General features: G+C 41.3%; 1 protein-coding gene across 2 annotated transcripts in view; it reads right to left on the bottom strand.

Moving 5' to 3' along the window:
* LOC120997253 (cytochrome P450 2K6-like) overlaps positions 1-14,824 on the bottom strand; it is a 94,633-nt gene that overhangs the window by 47,899 nt on the left and 31,910 nt on the right. Inside the window, exon 3 of one of the 2 annotated variants that reach the window (XM_040427264.1) lies at positions 1,088-1,237. The exons of the other annotated variant lie outside the window; for it this stretch is intronic. Coding sequence (XP_040283198.1) covers positions 1,088-1,237 — 150 coding nt within the window. The remainder of the gene's footprint in view (positions 1-1,087; positions 1,238-14,824) is intronic. 2 annotated transcript variants of the gene reach the window in all.

Here is a 14,824-nt window from a genome sequence, read left to right as displayed (position 1 = left end):
CGAATATTCTTTTTTTTTCCATCTGAACCCATTAGTCATATTAGTAATTTACTTTAATATCACTTAATTTGTGCTAGTAATTTACTATCACAAATTTTGTGATAGTAAAAATTACTACTATCACTAATGGGTTGGCTTGGTAGAATTGTCGAATATAGCGCTATATTCTCTATCTTCGTCTATTCGACCAAGCCAACCCAATAGCATATAGTAGCTTAAAACCCTTATGCGACGCGATTCACTTGTATATTTAATTGTCGATTTATCGCATAACATAAACTATCTTACATAAAGAGGAAAATTATAAATCAGTAACGATTCTCATTAATATTAGTAATAGTAATGAGAATCTTTACTGATTTATAATTTTCCTCTTTATGTAAGATAGTTAATGTTACGAGATTCACTCGCATATTTAATTGTCGATTTATCGCATAATATAAACTATCTTACATAAAGAGGAAAATTATAAATCAGTAACGATTCTTATTACTATTAGTAATAGTAAATTACTATTACTAATAGTAATGAGAATCATTACTGATTTATAGTTTTCCTATATTCTCTATCTTCGTCTAATCGGCCAATAGCCTACAGCCCTTATTTGTTCGTTCGCGCGTACATAATAGCGAGCGACATAGAAAAGAATTTAACGAATATCACACGATAACTTTGTTTTTTAGAATATTACGAATATTCTAAAATACAAAGTTATAGCGATATAGAGAACATTCGCATAATACACATAGACAAATAGCGCCATAGCCAACAAAGTTGCCTTTATACCTTATACAGTTCAAATAAAATCTTAATACGCAAATAATTTAAATCGCATATTATTCACGATAAAAAGAATAATGACGAATATTCGATTTCGACTAATAAAAAAGGAATATTCAATTGAATATTCGCGAAATATCGCGAAATCGAATATGGCACCTCCCGCTCATCACTAGTGTCCACTACTTTCTCCAGCCCCTACCTATTACAGTCAACAGTTTAGCATGGTGAAAACTGCTGACAGATTCCCTTTAATGGGTTACTCGTACACAATTCCATTAGGATCAGAGAAAATGAACTTAATTACCTCCATAAGACCTACATTTCTGCATTAAGCATTCACATTCTTCAATTATTCTGTTTTCTAAACTCTTTTTCCCCATTCCAAAGTCTCGTAATGTTGACAGAGTGAATCTCCTCATTACTTTCCAGTTCTCTCCATTTGAAAATAAAATGCCTGTATGAAATGAGAAAAGGTTATGACATTAAAATTATGTTTTTATTACACAGCAGCTGTATGGTGAGAACAAGTCAACTGCAATGGACTCCACTCACCACCCCCATCTATAGCACCCTCCTCTTCCATCCTGTCACCAAGGGCTTCTGAAATGTGAGCTTGCCTCGATCCCTGGTTGTCATGTTCTTAGTTCTGACCCCTGACTTGTTCCTAGTCTCTAGATTCTGATTCTAAGTTTTGAGCCATTGTCGTTTGCCATACTCCATTTCAGTACTCCAGGTTATAACCCACATCTCTGTCTGAAAACTTTCCAGTCTTGGGCATGACCTACGAATCTTACCATCTGACTGTGAAACAGTCTGATACTCCTGGCTCTGTCTAACAACTCCATCTGACGACACTCCAGTATGATACTCCTGTTTTTGATCCATAGCTCTGTCTGACTAGACTCCAATCTGACACTTCTGTTTTTGACCAACATACTTTCTGGCCTTTCTGCAGTGTTGGCTGCAGTTCCATCTGACCACAAATCAGTCTGATGCTCATAGAAACATAGAAACATAGAATGTGTCGGCAGATAAGAACCATTTGGCCCATCTAGTCTGCCCAATATACTGAATACTATGGATAGCCCCTGGCCCTATCTTATATAAAGGATGGCCTTATGCCTATCCCATGCATGCTTAAACCCCTTCACTGTATTTGCAGCTACCACTTCTGCAGGAAGGCTATTCCATGCATCCACTACTCTCTCAGTAAAGTAATACTTCCTTATATTACTTTTAAACCTTTGCCCCTCTAATTTAAAACTGTGTCCTCTTGTGGTAGTTTTTCTTCTTTTAAATATGCTCTCTTCCTTTACCGAGTTGATTCCCTTTATGTATTTAAAAGTTTCTATCATATCCCCTCTGTCTCTTCTTTCTTCCAAGCTATACATATTAAGGTCCTTTAACCTTTCCTGGTAAGTTTTATCCTGCAATCCATGTACTAGTTTAGTAGCTCTTCTCTGAACTCTCTCTAGAGTATCTATATCCTTCTGGAGATATGGCCTCCAGTACTGCGCACAATACTCCAAGTGAGGTCTCACCAGTGTTCTGTACAGCGGCATAAGCACTTCACTCTTTCTACTGCTTATACCTCTCCCTATACATCCAAGCATTCTGCTGGCATTTCGTGCTGCTCTATTACATTGTCTTCCCACCTTTAAGTCTTCTGAAATAATTACTCCTAAATCCCTTTCCTCAGATACTGAGGTCAGGACTGTGTCAAATATTCTATATTCTGCCCTTGGGTTTTTACGCCCCAGGTGCATTATCTTGCACTTATCCACATTAAATTTCAGTTTCCAGAGTTCTGACCATTCTTCTAGTTTTCCTAAATCCTTTTCCATTTGGCGTTTCCCTCCAGGAACATCAACCCTGTTACATATCTTTGTGTCATCAGCAAAAAGACAAACCTTACCAGCGAGGCCTTTTGCAATATCACTTATGAAGATATTAAACAAAATCGGTCCCAGTACAGATCCCTGTGGAACCCCACTGGTAACATTACCTTGTTTTGAATGTTCTCCATTGACTACAACCCTCTGTTGTCTGTCACTCAGCCACTGCCTAATCCACTCAACAATATGGGAGTCCATGCTCAATGACTGCAGTTTATTGATAAGTCTTCTATGTGGGACAGTGTCAAAAGCCTTACTAAAATCTAGATATGCGATGTCTACTGCACCTCCACCGTCTATTATTTTATTCACCCAGTCAAAAAAATCTATAAGATTTGTTTGACATGATCTCCCTGAAGTAAACCCATGTTGTTTTTCATCTTGCAATCCATGGGATTTTAGATGTTCCACAATCCTATCCTTTAATAGGGTTTCCATTAATTTGCCTACTATTGATGTCAGACTCACTGGTCTATAGTTGCTCGATTCCTCCCTACTACCTTTCTTGTGAATGGGCACGACATTTGCCAATTTCCAATCTTCCGGGACGACTCCGGTTACTAATGATTGGTTAAATAAATCTGTTAACGGTTTTGCCAGCTCACCACTAAGCTCTTTTAATAATTTTGGGTGTATCTCATCAGGCCCCTGTGACTTATCTGTCTTCACCTTAGACAGCAAACTTAGAACATCTTCCTCTGTAAAGATACATGCATCAAACGATTTAATAGTCATTCTTTCTAGTGGAGGTCCTTCTCCTTTTTCTTTTGTAAAAACTGAACAGAAGTATTCATTAAGGCAGTCGGCTAGCCCTTTATTCTCTTCTACATACCTTCCGTCCTTTGTTTTTAATTTAGTTATTCCTTGTTTTAATTTCCTTTTTTCATTTATATATCTGAAGAATGTCTTATCCCCTTTTTTTCATAGACTGAGCTAGTTTTTCTTCTGCCTGCGCTTTAGAAGTTCTTATAACTTGCTTGACCTCTCTCTGCCTAATCTTGTAGATTTCCTTATCTTCATTGCTCTGGGTTTTTTTATAATTACAAAATGCTAGCTTCATCTATCTTCTGAAATTCAAAAACCAAAATAAGTGAAATCTTGTAAAAACATTGACAAGGCGGTAAAGGGTTTTCCTTAAAAAAAATATGTGTGGGAAGGAGACACCACACCGGACGAAGAAGGAGAGTGAACAAGGAACAAGACCTTAAAGCCTTGGAAGAAAGAAGGACACCTCCTAGTCAAATCCCTAGTCACAGTCCTGACTGGCTATCGGTATGAACAGATTCCAAAGGTATTCAGGTCACATAGATCCACTTTCTCCTTTCCTTTGTGCACTCACCTTTCAGGTGCAGTCTTTTTAAACCCACAGGTGGGGATCCACGACACCTCCATTAAAACATCATAGTCAATGCGGCTCTTTACAAAACAATATATATCCATAAACAATTTATAAAACCCTATAAACATCCTATAAGTATAAATATAAAATCATGGAAAATACAAACATCATAAAAACATCCTCCTTCAAATTCCGGAATAGACTAAACACACCTAATTCAAGGCACATTCCGTAATGTTCTCCCGTTCAGAAAAGACCATCCTTCCCACATGGCCTCTGTTCCAGCCAATAGTAAACTACACATCCTAGGATCGCCTACTTTCATTCACGGATAGAAAAATACATCATATCCCACATGATCTCCTTTAACCAATCCCCATCCCTTCGTAGTGACACACCCTAGGACCGCCTATTTCCATTCACAGATATTCGGATACGTCATTGCCCACATGATCCCCTCGGACCAATCCCAGTCCCTCAGTAATACTACCAAAGGTCCTTGAAAGGCTCTGATGGATACTGCGGTACAGAACTTTCTTTTAGGTAAGGCAGGGTTTAAGATTGAATTCTACATTCATCCCTTTAGGTTGTAACATACCCATCTTATACAGGGAGTGCAGAATTATTAGGCAAGTTGTATTTTTGAGGATTAATTTTATTATTAAACAACAACCATGTTCTCAATGAACCCAAAAAAATCATTAATATCAAAGCTGAATATTTTTGGAAGTAGTTTTTAGTTTTAGCTATTTTAGGGGGATATCTGTGTGTGCAGGTGACTATTACTGTGCATAATTATTAGGCAACTTAACAAAAAACAAATATATACCCATTTCAATTATTTATTTTTACCAGTGAAACCAATATAACATCTCAACATTCACAAATATACATTTCTGACATTCAAAAACAAAACAAAAACAAATCAGTGACCAATATAGCCACCTTTCTTTGCAAGGACACTCAAAAGCCTGCCATCCATGGATTCTGTCAGTGTTTTGATCTGTTCACCATCAACATTGCGTGCAGCAGCAACCACAGCCTCCCAGACACTGTTCAGAGAGGTGTACTGTTTTCCCTCCTTGTAAATCTCACATTTGATGATGGACCACAGGTTCTCAATGGGGTTCAGATCAGGTGAACAAGGAGGCCATGTCATTAGATTTTCTTCTTTTATACCCTTTCTTGCCAGCCACGCTGTGGAGTACTTGGACGCGTGTGATGGAGCATTGTCCTGCATGAAAATCATGTTTTTCTTGAAGGATGCAGACTTCTTCCTGTACCACTGCTTGAAGAAGGTGTCTTCCAGAAACTTGCAGTAGGACTGGGAGTTGAGCTTGACTCCATCCTTAACCCAAAAAGGCCCCACAAGCTCATCTTTGATGATACCAGCCCAAACCAGTACTCCACCTCCACCTTGCTGGCGTCTGAGTCGGACTGGAGCTCTCTGCCCTTTACCAATCCAGCCACGGGCCCATCCATCTGGCCCATCAAGACTCACTCTCATTTCATCAGTCCATAAAACCTTAGAAAAATCAGTCTTGAGATATTTCTTGGCCCAGTCTTGACGTTTCAGCTTGTGTGTCTTGTTCAGTGGTGGTCGTCTTTCAGCCTTTCTTACCTTGGCCATGTCTCTGAGTATTGCACACCTTGTGCTTTTGGGCACTCCAGTGATGTTGCAGCTCTGAAATATGGCCAAACTAGTGGCAAGTGGCATCTTGGCAGCTGCACGCTTGACTTTTCTCAGTTCATGGGCAGTTATTTTGCGCCTTGGTTTTTCCACACGCTTCTTGCGACCTTGTTGACTATTTTGAATGAAACGCTTGATTGTTCAATGATCACGCTTCAGAAGCTTTGCAATTTTAAGAGTGCTGCATCCCTCTGCAAGATATCTCACTATTTTTGACTTTTCTGAGCCTGTCAAGTCCTTCTTTTGACCCATTTTGCCAAAGGAAAGGAAGTTGCCTAATAATTATGCACACCTAATATAGGGTGTTGATGTCATTAGACCACACCCCTTCTCATTACAGAGATGCACATCACCTAATATGCTTAATTGGTAGTAGGCTTTCGAGCCTATACAGCTTGGAGTAAGACAACATGCATAAAGAGGATGATGTGGTCAAAATACTCATTTGCCTAATAATTCTGCACGCAGTGTAGATCCATTCAACCTCCCTCCTGTTAATCTGCTAAATGGAATTCCCTCCCCGCCAATGCGGTTTAACCAGCTCGACTCCGACAGATAACAGGCCTCTAGGATTTTTCTGGTGCATAGTTTTAATGTGCATTGAGACACTATGCATCTCTAATCCCTTTCTTATGGTTCTGACGTGTTCCTGAATTCTCACCTTCAATTTTCTCATAGTCCGGCCTACATATTGGAGGCCGTATGGACACTTCAACATGTAGACCACACCTACACTCTCACAGGTAATAAGCCCCTTTACTTTATAATCCTGATCCTTCTGATTAGAATGCACAGTCTGTGTGTCCATTTTTCTTTTTTCCTATTCTGACACGGCAGGCAGAACCCACACCAGGTAAATCTGTTTCCTTTTCTTAGATCCTCAAAATGTATTGAACTGTGAACTAATCTAGTGCGATGACTCGGAGCCTTCCTGAAAATCACACTCGGATGATCCGGGATATTTTTCCTCAACACCGGATCATTCTTCAGGGTTGACCAGTAGAGATGTCGCGAACATAAAATTTTCCGTTCGCGAACGGCGAACGCGAATTTACGCAAATGTTCGTGAACGGGCGAACCGGGTGAACCGCCATAGACTTTAATAGGCAGGCGAATTTTAAAACACACAGGGACTCTTTCTGGCCACAATAGTGATGGAAAAGTTGTTTCAAGGGGACTAACACCTGGACTGTGGCATGCCGGAGAAGGATCCATGGCAAAACTCCCATGGGAAATTACGTAGTTGACGCAGAGTCTGGTTTTAATTCATAAAGGGCATAAATCACCTAACATTCCTAAATTGTTTGGAATACAGAGATTAAATACAGCAGCGTGGGGATCATTTTTAGCCCAAGGCATCTTATCAGGCCTTTTTTAGTCAAATGCATCTCCCACTGTCAGTCCCTTCGGGATCCATGCCTCATTCATCTTAATAAAGGTGAGGTAATATAGACTTTTTTGACCTAGGCGACTTCTCTTCTCAGTGACAATACCTCCTGCTGCGCTGAAGGTCCTTTCTGACAGGACACTTGAAGCGGGGCAGGCCAGAAGTTCTATCGCAAATTGGGATAGCTCAAGCCACAGGTCGAGCCTGCACACCCAGTAGTCAAGGGGTTCATCGCTCCTCAGAGTGTCGATATCTGCAGTTAAGGCGAGGTAGTCTGCTACCTGTCGGTCGAGTCGTTCTCTGAGGGTGGATCCCAAAGGGCTGTGGCGATGCGTAGGACTTAAAAAAGCTCTGCATGTCCTCAATCAACAACACGTCTGTAAAGCGTCCTGTCCTTGCCGGCGTGGTCGTGGTAGGAGGAGGATTACTTTCACCTCTTCCCCGTTTAGATTCCCGTTGTGCTGTGACATCACCCTTATACGCTGTGTAAAGCATACTTTTTAACTTGTTTTGGAACTGCTGCATCCTTTCCGACTTCCGGTAATTCAGTAACAATTCAGCCACTTTCTGCTTATACCGGGGGTCTAGTAGAGTGGCCACCCAGTACAGGTCGTTCTCCTTTAGCCTTTTTATACGAGGGTCCCTCAACAGGCATGAGACAGCATGAAAGACCCGATTTGCACAAGGTTGGATGCCGAGCTACTCATGTCCCGTTCCTCGTCATCACTCATCTCATTGAAGGTCATTAAATGAATTTTTTATCTGCAAGGTACTGTGCCACCCTATATGAGTGGTGGGCAGTGGGCACAGTACAGTCAGTGGGCCTGACACACACTGGCAGGCAACTGCAATTATATTACAGAGGAAAAATGTTATGAATTTTTTAACAGCAAGGTGCTGTGCCACCCTATATGAGTGGTGGGCAGTGAGCACAGTACAGTCTCTGGGCCTGACACTCACTGGCAGGCAACTGCAATTATATTACAGAGGAAAAATGAAATGATTTTTTTTAACAGCAAGGTACTGTGCCACCCTATATGAGTGGTGGGCAGTGAGCATCGGTACAGTCTGTGGGCCTGACACTCACTGGCAGGCAACTGCAATTATATTACAGAGATAAAATTAAATGACTTTTTTATCTGCAAGGTACCCTATATGAGTGGTGTGCACACAGTACAGTCTGTGGGCCTGTGGCCTCTCACACATGGGCAGGCATCTGCAATATATATATAGAAAAAAATAAATAAAAGCAGACTGATGTACCATGAATCTAAGAGGGCTGCCGTCCTTGCTTTTTTAGAGGAGGTGGGAGGGTCTGGGAGGGAGGGTATGCTGATTGGCTGAAATGTGTCTGCTGACTGTGAGGTACAGGGTCAAAGTTTGCTCAATGATGACTTGTAGGTGGCGGACCCAACATCGCATATGTTCGCCCGCCGCGGCGAACGTGAACAAGCGATGTTCGCCGGCGAATAGTTCGGGACATCTCTATTGACCAGTTCTTTTTTATCACATTTTTTATAATCACGGCCTGCACCGTAAATTTTGTGATGAAAGAAAAATGGAAATCTTTTTCTAATTTAAGCGAACTTCCTTCTTTTTCAATTTTTCCTTCCATTTCTTTCCTACATTTCACTAGATCCTCTCTAAAGGTATCCCTTTTCTACAAATTGCTCACTGACAGCCTCACTCTGCGTCCTAAAATCTTCTTCTTTCAAACAATTATGATGCACCCTCTTTATTTGTCCCTTTGGTATATTTTTAATCCAAGGTTTGTAATGGTAGCTAGAGGTGTCTATATATCCATTCACATCAGTCTCCTTAAAAAACGTTTTAGTCTTCAGATGGTCATCTTCTACAAATATAGTTAGATTGAGGAAATTGATGATATTCTTACTGACTGTACTTGTGAAGGAGAGATTCCATTGATTTACATTCAGGTTACCTATAAAATCCAAAAGGCCCTGTTCCCCTCCCCTCCAAATAATCAAGCAGTCATCAATAAACCTCTTCCAAATGATAAGCTCACCAAACTCGGTTACTTTATTAAGGACTGGCCTGATAGTTTCTTTTTCACAGGACCCCATGAATATATTAGCGAAACTGGGGGCGAATTTCGCCCCCAGCACTGTCTCAGTTCGCTGCAGGTAATAGCTGTCCCTATACCAAAAATAATTATGACAGAGACAAAAATCCAGACAGTCGAGGATGAACCTCCCCTGTACCTCGGTCATCAAGGGGTCTTGTTTCAACTCTTCCTCTATCGCCTTAAGGCTCAAGTCTTTAGGAATCACAGTGTATAGGGATGTTACATTGATGGTGGCTAGCCACATATCAGCAGGGCAAGAGCCAAACCCTTTAACCAGATCCAAAATGCTACCAGAGTCCCTTATATAAGAGGGTATCAGTGGGACATACTTTTGAAGAAAGAAGTCCACATATTCAGGGTCTGCCAGGGAGGTTGGTCAAACTCTTGTGTATTTTGGTTAAAAAAATATATCACCGCCGTGACCGGGAACTTATTATTCAATTACTCAAACTCTTTCTTATTAATGATCTAATTTTTAAAGCCTCTTGTCAGAAGCTGGTTGAGTTTTGATTTAAACTCAACTGTGGGATTCTTTTTTAAAACCTGATATGTTTCTCCATCTGACAACATCCTAAACATTTCTGCCTCATACTTCTCTATATCCATGACAACCACCCCCCTCCCTTATCCGCCGGTTTTATAACAATCTTATGACTGTAATACCCCTCTTCTAAAAGCTTCTATGCACTTGTTATGTTTATTTTTTGGAAAGAAAGTGGATTTCTCTTTCAGGTGTGTATGCACAATCCTTCCACCTTCCTCACTATTTCTCAAAGGGGCTTAGTTCATTAGACAATATTTTGCAATATTCAATTTTCGTACAGACTTATGCACATCCAGAAAGGCCTCAAACTTGTTGATCCTCAAAGTAGGTGCAAACTTGAGGCCTTTCCCCAAAACCTCTTTTTCAGGATCTGACAGGATATGTGAACTCAAATTGAAAATTCCCATTAGGTCCCCATACTTTTTTTGGGGTTTGGGCTGGTGCTTCCTCCCCCCTCATTTTCCTCTGCATGGCTTCTCTTTATTGGGGTTGCCTGTCTTTCTATCTCGGTCCTCTGTACCCCCTTTACTCCCTGGTGGGGAAAATGTTGGGCCTCTGTGGTCACACTTCTCTGCATCTCAATAGATACCATCCCCATTATCAAATTGTTCACTCCGTGGCATGGGTCTCCCAGAATTCGCTCTCTCCCCATTATCAAATTGTTCACTCCGTGGCATGGGTCTCCCAGAATTCACTCTCTCATAATTCCTATAATTAGGGGTATTGGAGAAATTCCTCCCACTAATTATTTTGCCTCGGGAGATAATATGCCCCTTGTTGTGCAGGATGGTAATTTCCATTATAGTTCCTATAGTTATGCGATCTATACTGACCATAATAGTCATAATTATGGTGTGTTCTAAACCAAGGCATAAATCTCTGTGTCCCATAATTTCTCCTCTGATCATAATTAAAACCCTCTGTTCTCTCTCTGTGACTGTTATAATTGTTTCCATTGTCATTCACATTTGTCTGCATACACCTTTGATTTCCTGTGCTATATCCCTGCATCGGTGAACCCATAATCTCGTTTGCCGAGTCTATTCCAGTGGTTTTCTGTTCCTCCTTGTTCCTCCTTATTCTTCCATTTGTATACATTATTATTTTGGTAAACACCACGTTTTAAAATACTTTTTCAGTTTTTTACTGGTAACATCTTTTTCTATTTTCATTAAACCACTTTTACATTTCTCACATAAGACCGCATATTCTTTCTGGTCTTTATACGGCTTCAGCTGTTGTTGAAGCAAATCTATACTGGTCTTAATCATCTGCAATTTATTTTTCCGCATATTTATAATAAACCTCATGGCCCAAAAACCACACTCACTCATTAGTTTCTCCTATTCCCCCAAATCATCGGGGTTTTCAGAGTTCAGCTGCAATTGCCATCTCAAAACCTCCGGGATTTTGGCCTCACAGAGATATTTCTCAAGTGATGCAATATCCCAGGTGGTTCGAATCTCCTTAATCAAATTACGTTCCAAATCAGAAAACAGAGCTTCCAAAGTAGTGGAAGTTTCTGCTACCTCATTGCCAGAAAAAAACAGATTTAACATCAAACCTCAAATTAGCTCTAAAATAAAAAATGTCCATCTTGCAAGGCTAACCCACAATGCGTGCAGATACAAGTAAAAATATAAAACAGCCTTTAGTACGTTGCCTTTTTACGGTGCTTCGCGGATTCCAGTTGTGAAGCTGGTTGTAACGGTCACGTACACACACACACAGGGGGGAGGGAAGTGACCACTGCGCTCCACCCTCACCCCTGGCCCTGCCTACTTGCCTCGCGAGTCCTAATAACAGGGGACAACTGGACGGCAATCCCTAGCTTGGACTAAGTGCAGGGATGACAGACAGACAAACATAACGTGAACGGACTGAGTCAATACCAGGAAAGCTACAAAGTACAAATGGAGCAAGCAGAGAATTGTCAATAGAAGCCGGGTCATAAATACCAGGAGAGTCGTGTAGTACCAAAGGAGTCAGCAGAGGATCGTCAGGAGGAGGCCGGGGTCAGAATACCAGGAGAGCAGCAAAGTACACAAGGAGCAGACAGAGGATCGTCAGGAATTCAGCATGAAAGACAAAACCACAGGTGGAACCTAAATTAACAGGCAACCTGTGGCCAGCAGGCTGCCTGTATTTATAGTGGGGAGTGAGGGTCATGTGACGTGGCCAGCGTCACATGACCGACAGACCAACCAGTCAAGCACCGAGTGATCAGCTCGGCGCTCAAGGCAGACTTAGGAGCAGGGAGCCACCCAGCTAGTAAAGCTGCCCTGGGAACGAGGTCAAACACAGATCCTCGCTCCCGAAGCTAAGCAGCAGGTCTGCGGCTAATGGGGGACCGAGTGCACCTTCGGCACCCCGTTACATTGGTACAGTTTACATATACAGGTGCATTTTTCAAGTGGACCGCGCTGCTCCAGAGCAAACAGAAAATCCTCCTTTCTAAATCAAGCATATATGACTGGATATAGGAAAGCATTCAGGTCACATAGATCCACTTTCTCCTTTCCTTTGTGCACACCTATGTATGGAGGATCAAGATTGTACTTCACTATTTGTGGCAATCACAGAAATTAAACTGCAAAGGGTTTATTGTACTTACAAGATAAAAGAAGGTTACAAGCAGTGTACAAGGTATCAAGATACCTTCAGATTAACAGGAGGGAGGTTGAATGGATCTATAAGATGGGTATGTTACAACCTAAAGGGATGAATTTAGAATTCGATCTTAAACCCTGCCTTACCTGAAATAAAGTTCTGTACCGCAGTATCCATCGGAGCCGTTCAAGGACCTTTGGTAGTATTATTGAGGGACTGGGATTGGTCCGAGGGGATCATGTGGGCAATGACGTACCCGAATATCTGTGAATGGAAGTAAGCGGTCCTAGGGTGTGTCACTACGAAGGGATGGGGATTGGTTAAAGGATATCATGTGGGATATGATGTATTTTTCTATCCGTGAATGAAAGTCGACGGTCCTAGGATGTGTAGTTCACTATTGGCTGGAACAGAGGCCATGTGGGAAGGATGGTCTTTTCTGTACAGGAGAACATTACGGAATGTGCCTTGAATTAGGTGTGCTTAGTCTATTCCGGAATTTGAAGGAGGATATTTTTTTGATGTTTGTATTTTTCATGATTTTATATTTATACTTATAGGATGTATATTGTATTTAGGGTTTTATAAATTGATTATGGATATATATTGTTTTGTAAAGAGCCGTATTGGCTATGATGTTTTAATGGAGGTGTGGTGCATCCCCACCTGTGGGTTTAAAAAGACCGCCCTGAAAGGGCGGAGGAGATACCCCTGACTAAGCTTTTCGGAGTGAAACCCGGGTCGGATGATTGATATCTTGTACACTGCTTGTAACCCTCTTTTATCTTGTAAGTACAATAAAATCTTTGCAGTTTAATTTCTGTGATTGTACTTGACTATTAGTGATGAGCGGCAGGGGCAATATTCGAATTCGCGATATTTCACGAATATTTGGGCGAATATTCGCCATATATTCGAAAATTCGCGAATTCGTGATCTCCAGGCATTATTTTCTTGATGGCAAATTCGCATAAACATTTTCACATAAAAATTCGCATGATCTGGTATTTGAAAAAAAATTGAATATTCGCAATTACGAATATACTTTAGGATATTCTAAATATTCGCGAATTCTCGAAGTGCCGATATTCGCGATTAAAATTCGCAATTCGAATATTCGTGATCAACACTATTCACTATTTGCAGCAACCTTGATACTCCATAGGAGTGCACAAAGGAAAGGAGAAAGTGGATCTATGTGACCTGAATGCTTTCCCATATCCAGTGATATCTGCTTGATTCGGAAAGGAGGATTTTCTGTTTGCTCTGGAGCAGCGCGGTCCACTTCAAAAACGCACCTGTATATGTGAACTGTACCCACTTCACAACTGGAATCCGCGAAGCACCGTAAAAAGACTCCAAAGGTAGGTGAGTTCATACGCAGGTGTACCTAGAGTCCTAACTCACCCTATAAGACCCTAGCGATAATGACAGGACTGAGACTACCTGTTCCTCCAGAAAGGAAGTACGAACAGGAGTCTCCCTCAGGCCTACAACAAAGGACAGGGGAAAAACAACACACAGATAAACCAAAACAAAATGCAAAAGGGAAAGGAAACGCTTAACTTTCCAGTAGTTTTGGCAGCAATAGGAACTCAGCCTTGAACCAAACACCAGCAGACCACAGATACCACCGAAGCTATAAACCGCACAGCATTGTGGGAGAAGCAACTATAAACAAGAAAAGTTAAATGACCACAGTAGCAACACCTGGAAGTTAGAGGTGTGGCCAGTATCCGAAACAACACAGACACCTATTGATCCACAAGGTAACCTGTCAGATCAAAGCACGTGTTGCCAGTCTCCCAGATCTTCTGTCGTGGGGACGTCTGTATGTCTCGTTAAGTCCATTACCAGAACAATATCTATGGTCACAGCTTCTCACATATGGAACAGAAGCTTCGTAGCTGCGGTTCACTCCAGGTTTAGCCACATGGTTAAATATTCCGGAACTCAACCTGAACACCTGTTATCCCGAACAGTTATACTCTGGAATGCCACTGTCAGCTCCACAAGGAACCCAGTTCAGTGTTACCCACACACAGACCTTTTGGACCATTGTTAAATTTACAGCACTCTCTCTTAAATCCAATATCAAGAGCAGGACATAGAAATCACCGGGCCTCATAAAATCTAAATTGGGCCCCCATGCCCCATTCGTAGCCCCTGGGCCAGTATATACAGCAATGTACTGATATATAAAGTATAAGTTATAAATTACAACTTGTAACTTACATATCAGTACACTGCTGTATATACTATATATACTATATATCTTAATACAGTGCATTCATTATATCTTGTACCTCACATATAAGTAGAGATGGCATTGCGGTTCGCCCGGCGGTCATTTCGTGGTGAAATTTGCGCTTTCGCGATTCACCGAACATGTGAACATATGGCGATATTCACATCCATCATATTCTATTGCATTGCGCCGAACTTTGACCGATGACACATCCATCAGGTGGTACAGGACAGCCAATTGAG

This window comes from Bufo bufo, chromosome 4, assembly GCF_905171765.1.
Source record: "Bufo bufo chromosome 4, aBufBuf1.1, whole genome shotgun sequence".
Taxonomy (NCBI): domain Eukaryota; kingdom Metazoa; phylum Chordata; class Amphibia; order Anura; family Bufonidae; genus Bufo; species Bufo bufo.
The sequence above is the reverse complement of the archived record's forward strand: the minus strand, read 5'-3'. Positions and strand labels throughout refer to the sequence as shown.